Genomic DNA, 15,530 nt, shown 5'->3' with positions numbered 1-15,530 from the left:
AGGTGGACGAGGTTTTTAGCCCAATTAACCCCAGCTTAACCCCCCACTTCCTCACGCTTGGTAAGATGCCACGGTAAAAAAGACGCCTAACACTAGATGCCGCCTCGTGCTAATAGCAGACTGGCACGGTGGCAGAAGTGGAGCTGCTGTTGCTAGGCAGTGGAGATCTCTCACTGTCATGTATTCGTTACTGATTCACAGATTCACTCTGCATCACCGCCGCTGCTGCATTTATCACCCACATGAGCAAACGTGTCAGCACTTGCCGTGGTCATTTTCGAAAGTCGAAATCAGCTTGCTACAGACAAAAGCTGAGAAACGTGTCATTATGCATTCATTATACATACATAATGCATAGACTTGTAATGCCGAAACAAAAACCCCAAATGTGGTGCAAATTCCTCATGTTTGCTGTGTTGTTTTTGGGGGAAGGGGGCAGCTTATCAGCTGCAGCGTGGACTGGAGGAACTAAAGCATTTTTCTGATATTCAGGTTCAAATGACACCGTAGACGTAGCATGAAAATATTGGTGACGGGCCTGTGAACGTATCAGACTGCCCTGACTTTGGCAGGCTACTCTAAAACAAAGACGAACTTTATTTGACAGAACAGATTGCAGCCGGCACAGCCAACCATATTCTGAAGATTAATGACTTGATGGTTAAGCTAAAAAAAAAAAAAGTCTTCACTTCTCGACGTTACCACTCTGAAAGACAAGGACTTTTTAAGTTTGACCGGGAAGCCTCTTGGCAGCCCAAAGTTTACACTTCGCCCCACGATTCAGAGGAAATGTTTACACCGCCCATGCATGTCCATAGGCTCTTGTGGTTATAGATCTCATTTTATTTAGGAATCGGCCTTCGTCTGCCCGCCCTGTCTTTATCTGTACCTCTTTCTCTACTTCTCCACAGGCCACTTCTATTTTTGCTCCCTCCCCCAATTTTGCTCCCTGTTTCTCTGTCTCATAACCACTCAGCTAGCTGTGCAGATGGCTCTTTGTTGGTAGTTGACAATGGTTCTGGGGTCAGTTTGCCCCATACATGCTCTTCCACCCCAGCCATTGCTGCTTCATTACCCCATTAGCGAGACATTTCTCTCACTCTCTTATCGCTCTGTTTTTTTTGTTCCCGTGAAAATGACAAAAATGAAAAAAAGCATTTACAATCATGAGGCTTACATGACGAATTTATTTTGTCTCCCCCGTCTGTCCTGGCTATCTATTACCTACAATCCCAGCTAGCAGCTGATATCGTGCTTTTAGAAAGAGACTGGGAAAGCAATGCGAAACGTCAGATGGAGCTTGAGCAGGGAAATGCTAATTTGCCATCTGGATTACTAGGCAAACTACTAATTCCCCTGTGCAGACCCTTCTGCCTCAGTGACACAGTGAAAAACTACACAAAATAATCACTGAAGCACCATTATGCTTTTTCCTCCGAAACCTTCCCGGAGACTCTTCCTTCTAATACGGCCGCAGCCGGCTATAATCCCACTGAATGATGAGGGATGCCGAGTCAAAGGCTGGATTTGACCAAATTGGTGTTCCTCAGTTGTGTCAGTCACTGTCTACAAGATTACTTGTGATTAATCCTGTATGTATGTATGTATGTATGGTTTAATTATGGGATTATAACTGAAACAATTTCAGGATGTTTTGCATTTCTCCAAGCTTATTACAAACACTTGTAACCAGATAATGCTTTTAATCTTTCTTATTGCGCATTTTGAATGATGCCCTTTGCATTTTGAAACCAAAATTCCCTCCAATCCTTTGGAGTCAGACACATGTTGGGTCCTGCAATCCCATAAACCAAGGCCAGTCACAGGCAGTTTAAAATAAAAGGAAGAAGGAGGTTTCGGCCAATGGGCAACTCCGAGGCTAGATCACCACGAGCAACAAGTAAGACAAGCTCTCACTACTGCACAGGTAAGGGGAGGGATGGACTGAAGGGGAGGGCAATGCTGGGAAGACCCTCCCATGGAAATTTCCACAAAACAGTGGAGAGGTGTGGCGTTGAGTGAACTGAGAAAAATTTCTCTTTTGAGTACTGTAACTCTACCCCTCGAAGAATGAGGTGTAACCATACTTTGTATCCTAAAACCATGTATTTTAGTTTCAAAAACCGGAAATCAAGCATTAGAATCAAGCTATGTTGACAAAAGGCTGATCAGTTGCTTTAATGTCAACTTGATCATTTAATCAATTTAATCTTTTGACGGAACTACAATCTTACAAACCTTTTTTTTACAAACCAGTCTGTCACCTTATCTACCAATCCCTGCACACAAGATATCAAAGGTGTTGGAGGTCTAGTGTTGGTGGTGCCAAAGTTACTGTGTGCATTCCTTTTCTCATGCATAATCTGGAATAATGGTACAGTAGATTGCATTCTTTGAATTGAGTTGGCTTTAATGATCCAGTTGAGCAGGCCATAAGAAAGTCATTCATACCAGGCAGGACACTGCTGGTCAGAACAAAAGGCCCCACTGGGCCCTCCCCCTTATTCCTCCAATTATGGTGACCCCTGTGCTCTTAATCCTGACCCCTGATCTTTGACAATACTTTCTGCTGCCCCTTTTAAATGCAAACATTCCATGGGTGAGCTCGCACAACTTTTGTTCCCATAGTCAAGTGTGATTTTGGACATGCCCAACTGATGAGCCAAGACACAGGGAAAAAATAATCTTAAAATTAGTCAGGCATCATGCGAATTTCATTCCCTGTGCAAAGAGATATTTCGCAGCTGCAATAATCCGCCTTCCTTATGTTTTACCCCTGAGCTAATCCCCTAATTCACAACCTTTCCATCATCCAGTAACCCACTAACCAGCAGCCACTTTCTGGATAGGTTCCAGTCACCATGGAAACAAATCGAGGTAGAGGGTTCTCTGCGGAGAGCTGTGGACACAGGAAATGACTTCACAAATGCTCCCTCCTCTTCAATTGCTCTCATTTTCCAGTTGCAGGGTGTGTGTAATGCTTGGACCAGGAGCGAGCTTTTCCTTAAACTCTGACGACTACTTGTCTGGCTCTGCGCTGCAGACAGACTGCGGCCTTTACAGGAGAAAGCTGTTTCTGTACTCGGCAGGCCGCACATGTTCTTAATTTACTAAATAAAAGAACTCCTGTGTGGATGGGTTTATCTGTGTTTTTGTTCAAATAAAAAATATGGGCTTTATAATATTTAATTCATCTTTATTAAACTACTTCTCATAGTCTGTTCTTCACAAGTTTTAATTACAGTATTGTATGTTTTTTCGTGAAGTATAACTTCTGTGTTGAATCTAGAACATAATCTAGAACATGTTTTGTATGTAATTGTGAGACAAAGCAGGTGGACGTGACCCACTACTTTATTCTTCCAATTAGTATAAATCTGGTCCAATCACAGAGCATGACAAGAGTCCACACCATCTGCTGGCCCAGATGGATTTCTCACCAAACTTGATAGAGATCAGAAAGTATCAAAATCCTATTATATTAATATCTGGAAATGCATATATATACTGCAAATATATACTGGAGAGCCCTTGCCGTTCAATGTTTGCACGACTCTGGATCATTCATTCGTCAGTATTCTAATGCTCATCACATCTGAAAGTTGTGTAAAAACAGATTCACTTACTACTGTATACATGAATTGTAAAATTGGTGACAGATTGAAGCAGGCCAGAACTGAAGTATGTAAGTAACATGCATGAGACATTTAAGAAATGGATAATATTTACTGGTAAATCTCTGGTGGCGTTAGTGGGGAGGGGGGCTTCAGGGTTGTAAAAGTGTGCCTCCGCATTGTGCTGAATGAAACAGCTGCCTGGTGTGTCTCCATCTGGAATACAATGGTCTCTACACAACATGCTAATGAAACAGTGGCTATAAACAAAGGGCCTAAGGAGGCTCGACTATGTGTGTGTGTGTGTGTGTGTGTGTGTATGTATGAGTATACCCCTGCATATGAGATAACCAGGAGATTAAAATGACAATGGTAACTATTTAAACAAAGACACTACTTATAATATTTAGACATAACTTAAAGAAAACCCATGAACCTTAAATTTTAAACAACTGCAATATTTATATATACATTATATGTGCATATACATTGTCATTGTAGTCAGTCCAGAACTAGATGTTGCACTTTAAATGTCCATATGCACCAAAGACGTGAAGAGGCACTTCTCTGTAACAACAGAAATATTATTGTTACATTTTGATGGTTCTTATTTTATTAGTAATCAGTATATTTATGGACATGGTTGACTTAAGTCTTATATCTCACAAAAGCCTGATGGCAGACCTTATGTGCTCATCTACTTTTCTTTTTTTTTCTTCTTCTTTTTTTTGTTTAAACACATAATCACATAAGCGTTATGGCATTTCAGCCTTAGCAAAAAGAAAATTCTCCAGAAAGCAGGTACCGCTTCATCCAAACATTAGTTACTAGTTTACTGATAAAAGTTGCACAAAAGACAACAGATACATGGTCCAGGAAACGTGGGGTGCTAGACATAAGCACAAAATTATACAAATGAATAGTATACACACTGCCTGACTTTCAACGTGGAAGCCAACGAGGAAAGTACCGACTGCGGTAGGCGGGACTTGGGAGGCGGGATTTACGAGCATGGCAGAGAAAGCACCAATAAGACAGCAGCAAAGCCCAACAGAGCGGCCGTTCGTCCAATCCGGTCTCTACCAGGAGCGGCGCGCACAAGAAAGGCACGTTCATTTCTCTCAGGTTGAGTTCGGTTTTAATTCATTCTCCTCCGTCGCGTCGTGCCGAGAACTCGGAACAGGGCAGCACAAGGATAACCTGCAATTCTCCACACAACAAAACCAACAATGGCCGATGCTGCAGTAGACACGACCACCACCACCCCCGCCGCCGCCACAGAGGTGTCCGCAAAGGTACGTCTTGGCAAGACTCGCGCTAAATTTACCTGATACAAAGGCTAACGTATGGATTTAAGACACATTTCAAACAACAATGGAAATTAATCTCCGCGGGAACATTTCTATCAATTAGCCAGCGTCCGTTAATAACTAGTTAACTGGGGTCGTCGCTGTTAACTGTAAATACGGGCGCGCGTTGTTAACTTCGAATGCTTTCTTTATTCTAACAATGTGTTTTTTTTTTTTTTGTCGAGTTCTCCCGACTTCTGTCGTGTTTTAAGCGCGTCGTCGGCCGTGCTCTCCGAATGAACGCCTCAGACGGGCTGATGGCGCCGTTTTAACGCGTTTTTTCCGCCTCGACGGCGAACGGGCGGGAAGGGCTCCTCGCCGTGCGCGCTCTCGCTGGCGACACGCGCTCCTTTTGTCTTCAGTTCGAGGAGCGCGCGTGCCCGCGAGGCGGACAATAAAAAAATAAAATAAATAAAGCCCAATTTTCGGCGTTCTGAATCCACGCCGCCCGCCTGCGCCGCTACGTTCGTCGGGCTTTTGACTACTTTTTTGCTTTCTGGGGCTTTTTCAATACGCTCCGATTTTCGACGTTCTGAACGTTTGAACCGAGCGCGAGGCTCTAATTTCCTTTGGCTGATGAGAATGTTTGAGAAATGCGAGAAACCAATACCTTGGTGGTTAAAATCAATTAAACGAGTACATAACACGCCACCTAACCTCAATTTTTTTTTACTTTGACTACAACGCTTCATATTGCACACACAGCGTATATAATCTATATATACATGTATAGGTATACGGATGATGCATTTGTTGTGCCTTACAAACTGCAAGAAACTGATTGCACTTACAAACCACTTTCACCAGGAGCTGAAGGAAAAGAAAGAGGTGACTGAAGAAGTTGAGGCCAAGAAGGAGAATGGAAGTGGAGATGCACCTGCCAATGGCAATGGAACAGTGAGTAGGCCGGAGGGTTAACGCCCTGCAGGCTCCAGTTGCTTTTGTCCCCCTAGTTGTTGATGTGCAGGTGTTGGAAAGACCCCTCCTCCCCTTCTGAGCCCTTTGTTTAAATTGTCTTGTGGCACAGATGCAAACTGTAGTAGGATCCCCTGCCCCCCACCCCCCTTCCTTTCCCGTTTCACCAGAACGATTAGTTCAGTATTACAGTGTCAAGGTCTGACAAGTATGTGTCCAAATAGAACTGTAGTGACTACATTTTCCTTTCCCTTCTGAAGACAAATGGTGCTGCACACGAGGAGGAGAATCCTGAAGAAGAGGAGGAGGAGGAGGAAGCAGCAGCAGCAGCAGCTGAAGAGGAGGGTGAGTTGTCCTTTTGGATAATTTTGATTGGTCCACTGAAACTACGTCCATCAATGAAACCGCAAATACGAATGTTCATTTGTTTATATATATATATATATTTTTTTTTACAAATGTAGCAGAGGGTGAGGAGGCAGAGAATGGTGCAGAAGAGGAAGCAGATGGGCAGCCCGTGAAACGTCCAGCTGAAGAGGAGGTGGGACAGTGATTAAGATTTTACAAAAACTTTGTCTGGGCCTATCAGATGCTTCTGAACTCCTAATAATGCCGCTCGTCATTGCTGCTTTCAGGAACAAGCTGAAACAAAGAAACAGAAAACAGAAGAAAACGGCAAATCGACAGAAGAAGAAGTGAAGGCCTAGACCGTTGCCCTTCCATCTGTATGAGCAGTCAATTTGACATAGTAGAGTTTGTGCTTTTTATGTATATTTTACAGTTTTTCCCATTTGCCCCTGAGACATTCTATTGCACTGGAGTCCTGTAACACCATGGCCCCATTTCCTTTTTGTATGACATTATTTATTGGTTCTGAGTGGCATTTTTAGGGCTCTCATTTGACAAAAAATGTATTTTGTACGTATAAGTTCAAAGCACAACTTCTACTGTGTTATCTGGCTAGCTGATTAACACCCAAGCATCTGTGCCCTTTCTCATAAGGTTCTGGCATCTTCATGGGTAAACTCTCAGATTCACTGAAGACCAAAGATAAGTTTTAAGCAGGGGCTAATGGACTTCTTTTTGTTTGTGCTGCTAGTAGTTAATCCCTTGCTTGTCTGATCTGCTAATACAGCAGGTGGCATACATCAATGAAAGGGTCTGTTCACTGCGGTCGGTTAAAAGAAACGAAGGCCTCCCATCCCCCGCTGAGGTTGGCTTCTCTAATGTTAATTAACCCCTCTTAAATCTTAAAATTTTGGTCATTTTGTTCTGTATCCACATCTTCAAGATTGTACCTTTCCCATAAACTGTACAGTTTGGGGGTTGTGGCCCTGTGTTTAACGCCTGAGAAATCCAGAAAGCAAATCTGCAAACAGCCTTAATCAGATCAACACGCCAACACTGGTGCTCTCAGTTCATTTTTCCAAGCATTTTTATTGTGTTTTGGTTGCTGTGACCACTGCTTTGTATATTCTGGTTCTTGATTATAAATAAATCAGTCTTGTCTTTTTAATTTGGCCTCAGACTATCATTTATATGTCCGTTTATATTGTGGCATGGTAGCACATTTTATTTCTAACTTCGCTTGAAGCAGGGGGAAGAGGATGCCCCCTAGTGGGCAATAATTTTTTTTAGAAACATGCTTCAACACAGACACAAAAATGGAAATGTTTATTTGCTTTATTTAGAAAAGGTTGTGGGCATATTATTAACATGAAGCAGCCGGAGAACCAAATATCGGCCCTGGATACAACATTGTTTTTCAAAAGAATCCCCAAATTAAATGTTTGCAATGCAACATTGGTTGACTGAGGGCTGAAATGAGCTATTTCTTTGCTCACATTAAGTAAATAACTTTCACATTCAGCATGTTTAAAATATTCTTAACATCTTTAGTTTTTATAGTTTGCAATTGTGATATTTGCTCTGGTAGTTGTGTATTTTGCACAAGAGTACGAAAATATCAAACAACATTGCTATAATATGGAAAATGGAGTGTATAGTAAAGTGATAAAGTGAAGTGATTATAATTGTGATACGCAGGTGCACACAGTGAAATGTGTTCTCTGCATTTAACCCATCACCCTTGGTGAGCAGTGGGCAGCCATGACAGGCGCCCAGGGAGAAGTGTGTGGGGACGGTGCTTTACTCAGTGGCACCTTGGTGGATGGGGATTAACCGCTAGGCCACCACTGCCCAAAATAAGCCCTTCGAGCCGGAAAAACTGCTAGGCTCTTGTATATATGGAGGGACAGACTTCATTGCCACAGGCCTGTTACACCAAGCTGTTCGTTGGCTGAGAGCAACGGTACCCCTAAATGTCATGTCTGTATCACACTGTGTGGGGCACCTTCTGGGAGGAATGATATTTGCAGTTATTCAATTATTCACAATGGAAAGCTTGTCTCTTGAGGACTGATATTAGGTTATAATTTGTTTATTACAGTTACATTTCAGATACATTTAATATGCACCTACTTTGTGGTGGTTATGGAGATGGAGCCATTTTGGAGAATCCAATGTAAGAAACAAATGTAGTATTTTTTGTAGCAAGAAAAAGTTACGTTTTATAATTTTTTTTCACGTTTATTCCAGAGATGTGAATGATAAAAAAAATCAGTATAAACCTTCAAGACTGTTGGAAACCATCCCCGTTGTCCAACTTAAGGTGGTGGAGAAAAGCCAAGAGTGAAATGCTGCCATCACAGCAAAAGCTTGGTGGAGACTCAAATGTTGTTTGCTATTTTTTTGTATTACATAACCTCAAGTGTGTTATTTCATAGTCCTGTGTATTCAGTTTTGTTCTATAATGTAAAAAATGCAAAAACCAGGTGCATCCAAACTTTAGACTGATGGTGTATATGAGGCCCATCATGTATACAAGATCAAGTTTAATGAAAAGAAACTGTAATTTCATGAAACCAGCCACATAATAGTTTGTAACAGTTTTTTTTATTATTATTGTAGACTATGTGTACATAAATCATTGAAATGGAATTAGCCATTCAAATTGTTTATTCAGAGCCCAATAGGGCCCAGTGTTGGCTACTGTGCACTATGCCACAAATAGAATTATGTACAGAAAACCCTGAAAGTTGTGGCAGAGTAAAACAATAATGAAGGTTGTGTAATAATACTCTCTAGAACTGAAACAGCAGTTTTCTGAAATAATGCAATGCGAGTCTTAACCATATTTTAGCAGATTGACAATGTGGCCTTCATGCACTACTGCCACAAATATTGCTCTGTACAAAATAAATACATAAATATAAATAAAGTAAACAAAGATGACTAGTAATAATACTTACTTATAATTAGTATTAAATGCTCAGTTATTTACAGCAGGGATATATTTTTTATCAGGCGTATTCAAAATTTTCTTTCCTATTAATAGCCACATTAAAATATGCATTTCTTGCATGTGTACAAGACTTCAGAAGTAATATTTTTTTCTCTCCCACTGCTGTGCTTGGCGTGAGTCTGAAAGGCATGCATTAAGGTTCCTAAAACACTGTCCACCCATCTCAAATCCACTCAGCCTCCCTCGTAGGCTGGAGAGCAGGAGACTGGGCTGCAGGACCTAGGTAGAACATTTTGGCTTTTTGATGAAGGGAACTGGAAGCCTGCAGGGCCTCCAAACGGGCGTGGAGCAATGTTCCTCGGTGGCATCCTCCCGACGACAGGCAGCGTAGCTCAGGGATTACTGGCTTTTTGTGCAAACATACAGCTGCCTTGGTGGGACACTTGTCTCTACATTTTTGCCAGACATGCCTTTCAGAGTTTTACCATAGATCATTATTGGGTCTGGAAGAGCAAGACTTGCACAATCATGCGGTCTCATCATGAAGGCCCAGTTGGGGGTCAAAACCTCTCTGAATTAAGACATTAAACAAAGCAACGCATTCTGAAATAAAAAAATTAAAAAACACACCAGGACACAAACCGTTAACAATACTTTGGTGGTCAAAATGAAAGCGGCCCCTCTGATCAGGTAGGGATTACTCCTCCAATACTAGAACTTTCTGTGAAGACCCTTGTCACCATGCACTCTGGCTCCAAGCTCAGGGCGGCTCATTTGCATCTTCTTGTTTCCTCTCTTGGCACCAGTTACTTTTTTTTTGCGTTTGCGTTTTGCCAACAGTTCTTTTTTGAGGTTCTTCCGCTTTGGTTGGTTCCACGAATCACACCCCAGTCTCAACTCCACTTCTGCCTGATAATGACAAGAATGACTGTCACTACAACAATCATGCCAGTCGCAGGGTGACCGGGGGGTGGGTGAGGCTACGCTCCAGGACATGGCTCTGAGGGGCTCCATGGGTGTATGCTTTGGTGACTGCACCAACGGCTCTCGTGTACTGGAGATGCATGATGAGCAGTAACACAACCACCACCCATAATGCAGCTCGTGAGTGCATTCCCCGTTTGGTGGTGAAAGGCAGACGCGTCATAAATAAGTTATTTATGTGCATGTCTCCCTGCAGAAAGCCGACAGCCAGAATTCAGTGCAGTGTACATGCATGCATGTCACATTAATACATACTGTGTATTTGTGTGTTGGTGTGATGCATGACACGGTAATTCTGAACCAGGCTACAGTCAGAATCAAAGCTGCTATTCATGCACACATCACAGGAAAGTACAGGAAACCGACACGAACACACAACAAAGCAGTACACACCGCACACTTGTGAATGGGGAAGCCCTTTCATAAAAGGGCTACAGCATATGATGGTTGATTATGACTACAGTAAATGATGGTTGATATATTCGGTCGGACCGAATTTCGATTCGAGGCTTAGTGTCACAGTGTTTTGAGCGTTTCACAATGCTCTTATGCAGGAAAAGCGCTGCAGCAAGCTTTGCCCTTTAACTGGAGTCCTGGTGCACGTATGCCATAAATACCAACCATATTTACAACCACTGCAAAGTGGTGGAGAGATAAAAAAAAGCAAATGTGTAAGCACCGTGAGCACTCATCCACAGGCAAAAAAAAAAACAAAAAAAAAATGTTCCTTAACAATTTTAGCAAGACATATGAATATTATCTATACAGCTGTGTATCCCAAAGTTTCTGTTATGTGTGTTTTCAGGTATATTGTGTTTGTCTGTGGCCTAAATGGAGGTCAGAGTCGAAACTGTACAAACTGGGCGCTTAAGGCAATGTTAAAAATGCTCGGCTCTGTGAAAGGGCATGTAGCAAGGGAAGAATGGGGCATGAGACCTGTGCTGTTGTGCAACGTCGGAGCGGCTAGATGGAGACTGGAGTGTAGCGTGGGGAGAGCCTCAAATGTGCACCAGTAGTGGTTGGGCCTCGTTCTGGGGGGGCTCACCCTCAGGCGGCGGCAGCTGGTAAACCACGCACAGCGAGGAGTACAGGCAGCCCACGAACGACATCAAACTGGAAAAGTACATCACGCCCTGTGCCCCGCCCACCAGCGAGGTCAGGGGACCCATCGCCACAGACACCAGGATCTGGGCGAGGAAGTACTGGCAGCTGAGCAGAGAGATGTCCACGCCCATTCCACGCCTGGTCCCGTTCTCAGAGGAGCCACAGAACTGCAGAAAAACCCACAAACTTAACCGAGAGGTTTCTTTTACACGGACATCTTGAATAGCCGTGTAGTCTAAGAGTACCGTCTCACCTGTGGACTCTGGTAGTATTCACACAGCAGAGAATAAGGCAAAGTGCAGAGGGATGAGAAGAGCACCCCATAGGTGACGCACAGGGAGAGCACCACGTACAGGTTAGTGGAGAGGGTAGCCAGGCCCGTGCCCAAACCAAAGGCCAGGTAGGCAAAGAAGTATAAAGAACGCAAGGAAAAGCGCTCCTCCAGCTTCTCCAGAATGGCTGTTTAGAAGAAAAAAAAGAAACCAGAAATAGGTCTGTGAACAACTAAGGTCCGTGACAGACTAGGTTTGGTGTCTAGGTATGTCTGCGAGTCTAACCTGAGTAGAAAGCAGCACTGAATGCATAGATGCACATGCCCCAGCAGCCCATTGTGACCCCTGCATTGTAGCGTTCATACGCCTCAGAGTCATGGGGCGCTTTAGGGTCGCCTCCGAACACCACCTCACCCATGAAGTCGGTGTAGAACAGCAGCATGCCCTCAAACGACAGCCAGCCTGCAATGGACCGGTGTGGAATGAATGCCACTGGTGGCTAAAATGTACTTTCAGTCCCATGCATAAACCACTGCGCATTGATCCTCACCCAAGAAATGGTTCGTGCATAAGGTGCGTAGTGACGGAGGCATCCTGTAGATGGCGATACAGAGCAGCTTTATGGACATCTGGGTGTCCACCGACTCTGCCTTTTCACTCAGGTCACTGTCATAGCGCATGCCATTCAGCAGAATATTTGCCACCTGCAGAGGTCATAAGACATGAAATGAAATGCAGTGTCATTCAGCTGTCGAGTCAGGAGCCCGCAGCGTACCAAACACTTACTGCTTATTAGTGTAATGCTCCTCAGTTCAAATTTCTAAGCACAATAGACCATTTGCAACAACAAAAAAATGGTTTGATTTGCTTCTATATAAAAACTGAAAACAGATATCTCTGTGATATGTGAGATTTCAAGTCTTGGATACCATATAGTACTGGCTGGAGACCTCAGAAGTCTCCTCCAGCTCAACCACACCAACGCAAGATGCAAGTTAAGTCAAATTCCAGTTAACGTTCCGAGAGATGAAACGGCTGTCAGTGCTGTACGCTGATCAGTGGACTGTCTTACCGCAACGGAAAGAGCGGAGACAATACCCAGAGTCATTTTTTTTCTGTGGTTCCAAAGGTCTGTTTGTGCTCAGAACATTGATGTGATACTCATTACATTTAGGCCTGGATTATTCAGCACGTCTGAATAACAACACTATAACTACAGTTGTATTTACTCTGACCTGCTGGCTGAACGTAACAGTGCGCCTGCGCCCATTTTCTACCCCGCTGCTCGGAGCCAGTAAGGGGTCCTCCATTAACGCCAGGCTCTGGGGGCGCTTGAGAATGCCTGCTGTGCTGCCGCGTTTGGACCCTACACCTTGCTGCGGCCCCTCACTGGGTTGTGTCCCTTCAGCCTGCTGATGACCCTCAGCGGGATCAGAGCCATCGTTCCGCCGGGACCCCTCTGCCTGGTTTGTGCCCTCGCGTGCTTGCCGGCCCACTTGTGGCGCCGGAGGCGCCTCGCCTGAGCTCGTGGGTATGGGTGGGCCCGCGGCTTCTGCCTCCAGGGCCTGGGGTGAGGGTTGGCCCGTGTAGCACTCTATCAGGACGCTGTCTATGTACGAGTTCCCCAGCGACGAGGCAAACTCGCTGATGCCAGTGAGGGAGTTGTCTCTGCTGATGAAGCTGCCATATTTGGGCGTAAGTGGGCTGAGTGGGGAGATGGGACTCGTGAGGCCGGCACAGAGGCGGGCGTTGGCACTGCAGGAGTGGCCCAAAGGGTCTGGGTATCGACGCTGGGGACGGGACGACTGGTAACCGTACAGGCCCTCCTCCTCCTCCTCCTCCTCCTCTTCCCGGTCGGCTCCGGCCGGCGCCGGCGGCGAGGGAGGAAGGCACAGGCTGGGGCTCTTCAGGGCATGCCTGCCGTTCCTCGCCAGAGGCTGAGTCTGAGGCAAGGGCCGCTCTGGAATGCTGGTCAGGGTCATCGCCGTCGCAGCTACAAGGGTGACGCTGGTGAACAGGTAGACGACCCTCAGCTGTCCTCCTATCGCCTGCCCAAACTCAGTCTGATCCCAATTAATGCCGCCAACGATGTACCCGAACCCGCCGCCCAGTCCTAAAAAAAAAAGGGCCGCAAGAATTAAAAAGGAAGTGACGCCGAGACTGAAGAGCCCGCGCGGCGTTTACGCTACCTGCCAGCAAGGCGTGTATGTTGAGCCCCCGGTCCTGGTCCTCCGGACCGCACACGTCCATCATGTAGGCGTGGCTCGGGTTGTCCGCCGAGTCCGCGCTGAAGTCCATGAGGACCACCCCGCACACGGTAAGCACGATGCCCCATTTGTGGCTGGCCGCAGTGTCCGCCACCGCTGCTCCTATGTCCCGTCCGTTCAGCACCAGCGTTAACCCGAGCAGGGCTCCTGCACCGGGGAGGAAAGGGCCGCGGAGTTCACGCGGCGCTGCAGTTACACCGGCACACAAAGCAAAGACGGAAATCCTCCCTTACCTATGGCTAGAGCCAGAATAAAAGGCCTTCGGCGACCAAATCGCGACGTGCATCGATCACTCCAAGCACCTAAGATTGGCTGAAGTAAAAACCCTTCAGCAACGAAGAAATGGGGTTGAAAGGAAAGGAAAAGACTGGAAGTGATGAATGGAAGAAAAACAGTCGTATCATTTTTTCCATGTTCTCCGCGTACATTACCTAGTATAGGACTGATGAACCACACCAGACTGTAGAACTGGTCTGGTAGACCCATCTGCAGCAGCACGGGGGTCACATATGCCGTTTCCATGGCGTAACTGAATTCGATACCGAAGAGGATGCAGCCATTGAAGAGGAGCTCTGGGAAGGTCCGACGCGGGGGAAGTTCACTGAGATCCAGCTGTTCCAGGGGGCACGGCGTGTTGGGCGGCGGTGGGGGAGACGGCCGGATGAGTTTCCGCCGCTTCGGGTGCCTCTGGAAGTTGTTGGCCCGGTGGCTGAGATGTCGGGTGGTCGATGACGGGAAGCTGGAGGTCTTGGGCAGCGACGGCCTCCAGGAGCTGTCACGGGCTTTCCCCAAACTGCCACCTGGGCTGACCAGGAGGGGATCACTGGGGGTCCCCATTCCCGGCGAGGACATTGCTGATTACTGTCTGGTCTCGGTGCACGCTGGGGGAAAAAAAAAGAAGAAGAAGAAGAAGAAGAAGCGATGAAACGGCAGGAGTGCCACTCCGCCGCTCTCACCTTGCGCGGCCACTAGCGTGCCACTGCAGCGGTGCCGAGCAGCGCCGCCATTGCCGCGGCGAGGGGGGGGGGACAGTGACGTGACGCGCCGCCTCGTGAGACGCTCCGGATGCGCAGAGGCCATGTGCTCCGGAGCTGAGAGCAGCAGAACGAAATGCGGCGCATTTATCACGCGTGGGGGGTTATTTATTTATTTATTTATTTATGGTTGCCGGCACCTCCTTTTTTAATCAAATCTCAAGTTCCCCCTTTTCGTTTGTTTCACGTGAACGAAATCGAATGATTATCGGTGCGCGTACGGACCCTTTATGGTCTTCGGTCGATGCGTTCGGATGCATAAGTGAGACGGCGGTGGATGCGACAAGGCGTGCAGATCGAAGCATGAAAAGCGTTACCTTCTCCGGGATTCTGCTCATGTGTTACAGCGTGTTCTCTGTGCGAACGTGGTTGGTTTTTTGTTTTTTTTTTTTTTTTGGTTTGCTCGGCTTCCTCCAGTGTGGGTTCAGGCCTTCATCTCGTCCTCCCCTCGGCGCGTTTGATGCAGTCATTTCATCTCCCGGCTTTTATCCTTCATCTCTTCCTCCCTTCCTCTCGCCTTTACTACGCCACCCTGTCTCCTTGATGACGTGTGCTTACTCCTCCTGCTCCCCACCATCGCGAGGACCTGCAGTCTCAGCACCCTCCGCCATTAAAACAAAACATATAACGGGACCGGTGGAGCATTGCTACACGAGTATATGCATTTATTATTATTTTTTAAAAAAA

General features: G+C 45.9%; 2 protein-coding genes across 5 annotated transcripts; one reads left to right on the top strand and one right to left on the bottom strand.

Annotated features, from left to right (window-relative positions):
* The first annotated feature begins 4,692 nt into the window (after window positions 1-4,692).
* Window positions 4,693-7,394, top strand: LOC114801157 (prothymosin alpha). Its single transcript, XM_028999152.1, has 5 exons — window positions 4,693-4,909; window positions 5,771-5,860; window positions 6,139-6,223; window positions 6,343-6,419; window positions 6,514-7,394. The coding sequence occupies exons 1-5, from the start codon at window positions 4,844-4,846 to the stop codon at window positions 6,583-6,585; spliced, it is 390 nt and encodes a 129-aa protein (XP_028854985.1). The 5' UTR covers window positions 4,693-4,843; the 3' UTR covers window positions 6,586-7,394.
* A 1,420-nt stretch (window positions 7,395-8,814) lies between these two features.
* slc45a1 (solute carrier family 45 member 1) lies at window positions 8,815-15,493 on the bottom strand. Of its 4 annotated transcripts, none has more exons than XR_003751424.1 (9): window positions 15,161-15,493; window positions 14,043-14,690; window positions 13,732-13,956; window positions 12,778-13,655; window positions 12,093-12,246; window positions 11,828-12,004; window positions 11,524-11,729; window positions 11,103-11,437; window positions 8,815-10,091 (listed from the first exon to the last, which is right to left on the bottom strand). XR_003751424.1 is itself a non-coding variant. In XM_028998357.1 (9 exons), the coding sequence occupies exons 2-9, from the start codon at window positions 14,659-14,661 to the stop codon at window positions 10,063-10,065; spliced, it is 2,514 nt and encodes an 837-aa protein (XP_028854190.1). In that variant the 5' UTR covers window positions 14,662-14,690; window positions 15,161-15,493; the 3' UTR covers window positions 8,815-10,062. The 4 variants fall into 4 exon arrangements, 3 of the variants coding, with proteins under 3 accessions (XP_028854190.1, XP_028854191.1, XP_028854188.1); XM_028998357.1 differs by having other exon boundaries at window positions 11,212-11,437; XM_028998358.1 differs by having other exon boundaries at window positions 8,815-11,437; window positions 14,043-14,135; window positions 14,241-14,690.
* Window positions 15,494-15,530: the final 37 nt, after the last annotated feature.

This window comes from Denticeps clupeoides, chromosome 12 (genome assembly GCF_900700375.1).
Source record: "Denticeps clupeoides chromosome 12, fDenClu1.1, whole genome shotgun sequence".
NCBI classification, from domain to species: Eukaryota; Metazoa; Chordata; class Actinopteri; order Clupeiformes; family Denticipitidae; genus Denticeps; species Denticeps clupeoides.
The sequence above is the reverse complement of the archived record's forward strand: the minus strand, read 5'-3'. Positions and strand labels throughout refer to the sequence as shown.

Coding starts and splice junctions, on each gene's coding strand:
- slc45a1 (XM_028998355.1), bottom strand. CDS start 14,661: ATGTCCTCGCCGGGAATGGGGACCCCCAGTGATCCCCTCCTGGTCAGC. Junction 12,247..12,777: donor CTGTTACGTTCAGCCAGCAG/GTCAGAGTAAAT, acceptor TGACCTCTGCAG/GTGGCAAATATTCTGCTGAA. Junction 11,730..11,827: donor CAGTGCTGCTTTCTACTCAG/GTTAGACTCGCA, acceptor TCTTCTAAACAG/CCATTCTGGAGAAGCTGGAG.
- LOC114801157 (XM_028999152.1), top strand. CDS start 4,844: ATGGCCGATGCTGCAGTAGACACGACCACCACCACCCCCGCCGCCGCC. Junction 5,861..6,138: donor CTGCCAATGGCAATGGAACA/GTGAGTAGGCCG, acceptor TCCCTTCTGAAG/ACAAATGGTGCTGCACACGA. Junction 6,420..6,513: donor AACGTCCAGCTGAAGAGGAG/GTGGGACAGTGA, acceptor TGCTGCTTTCAG/GAACAAGCTGAAACAAAGAA.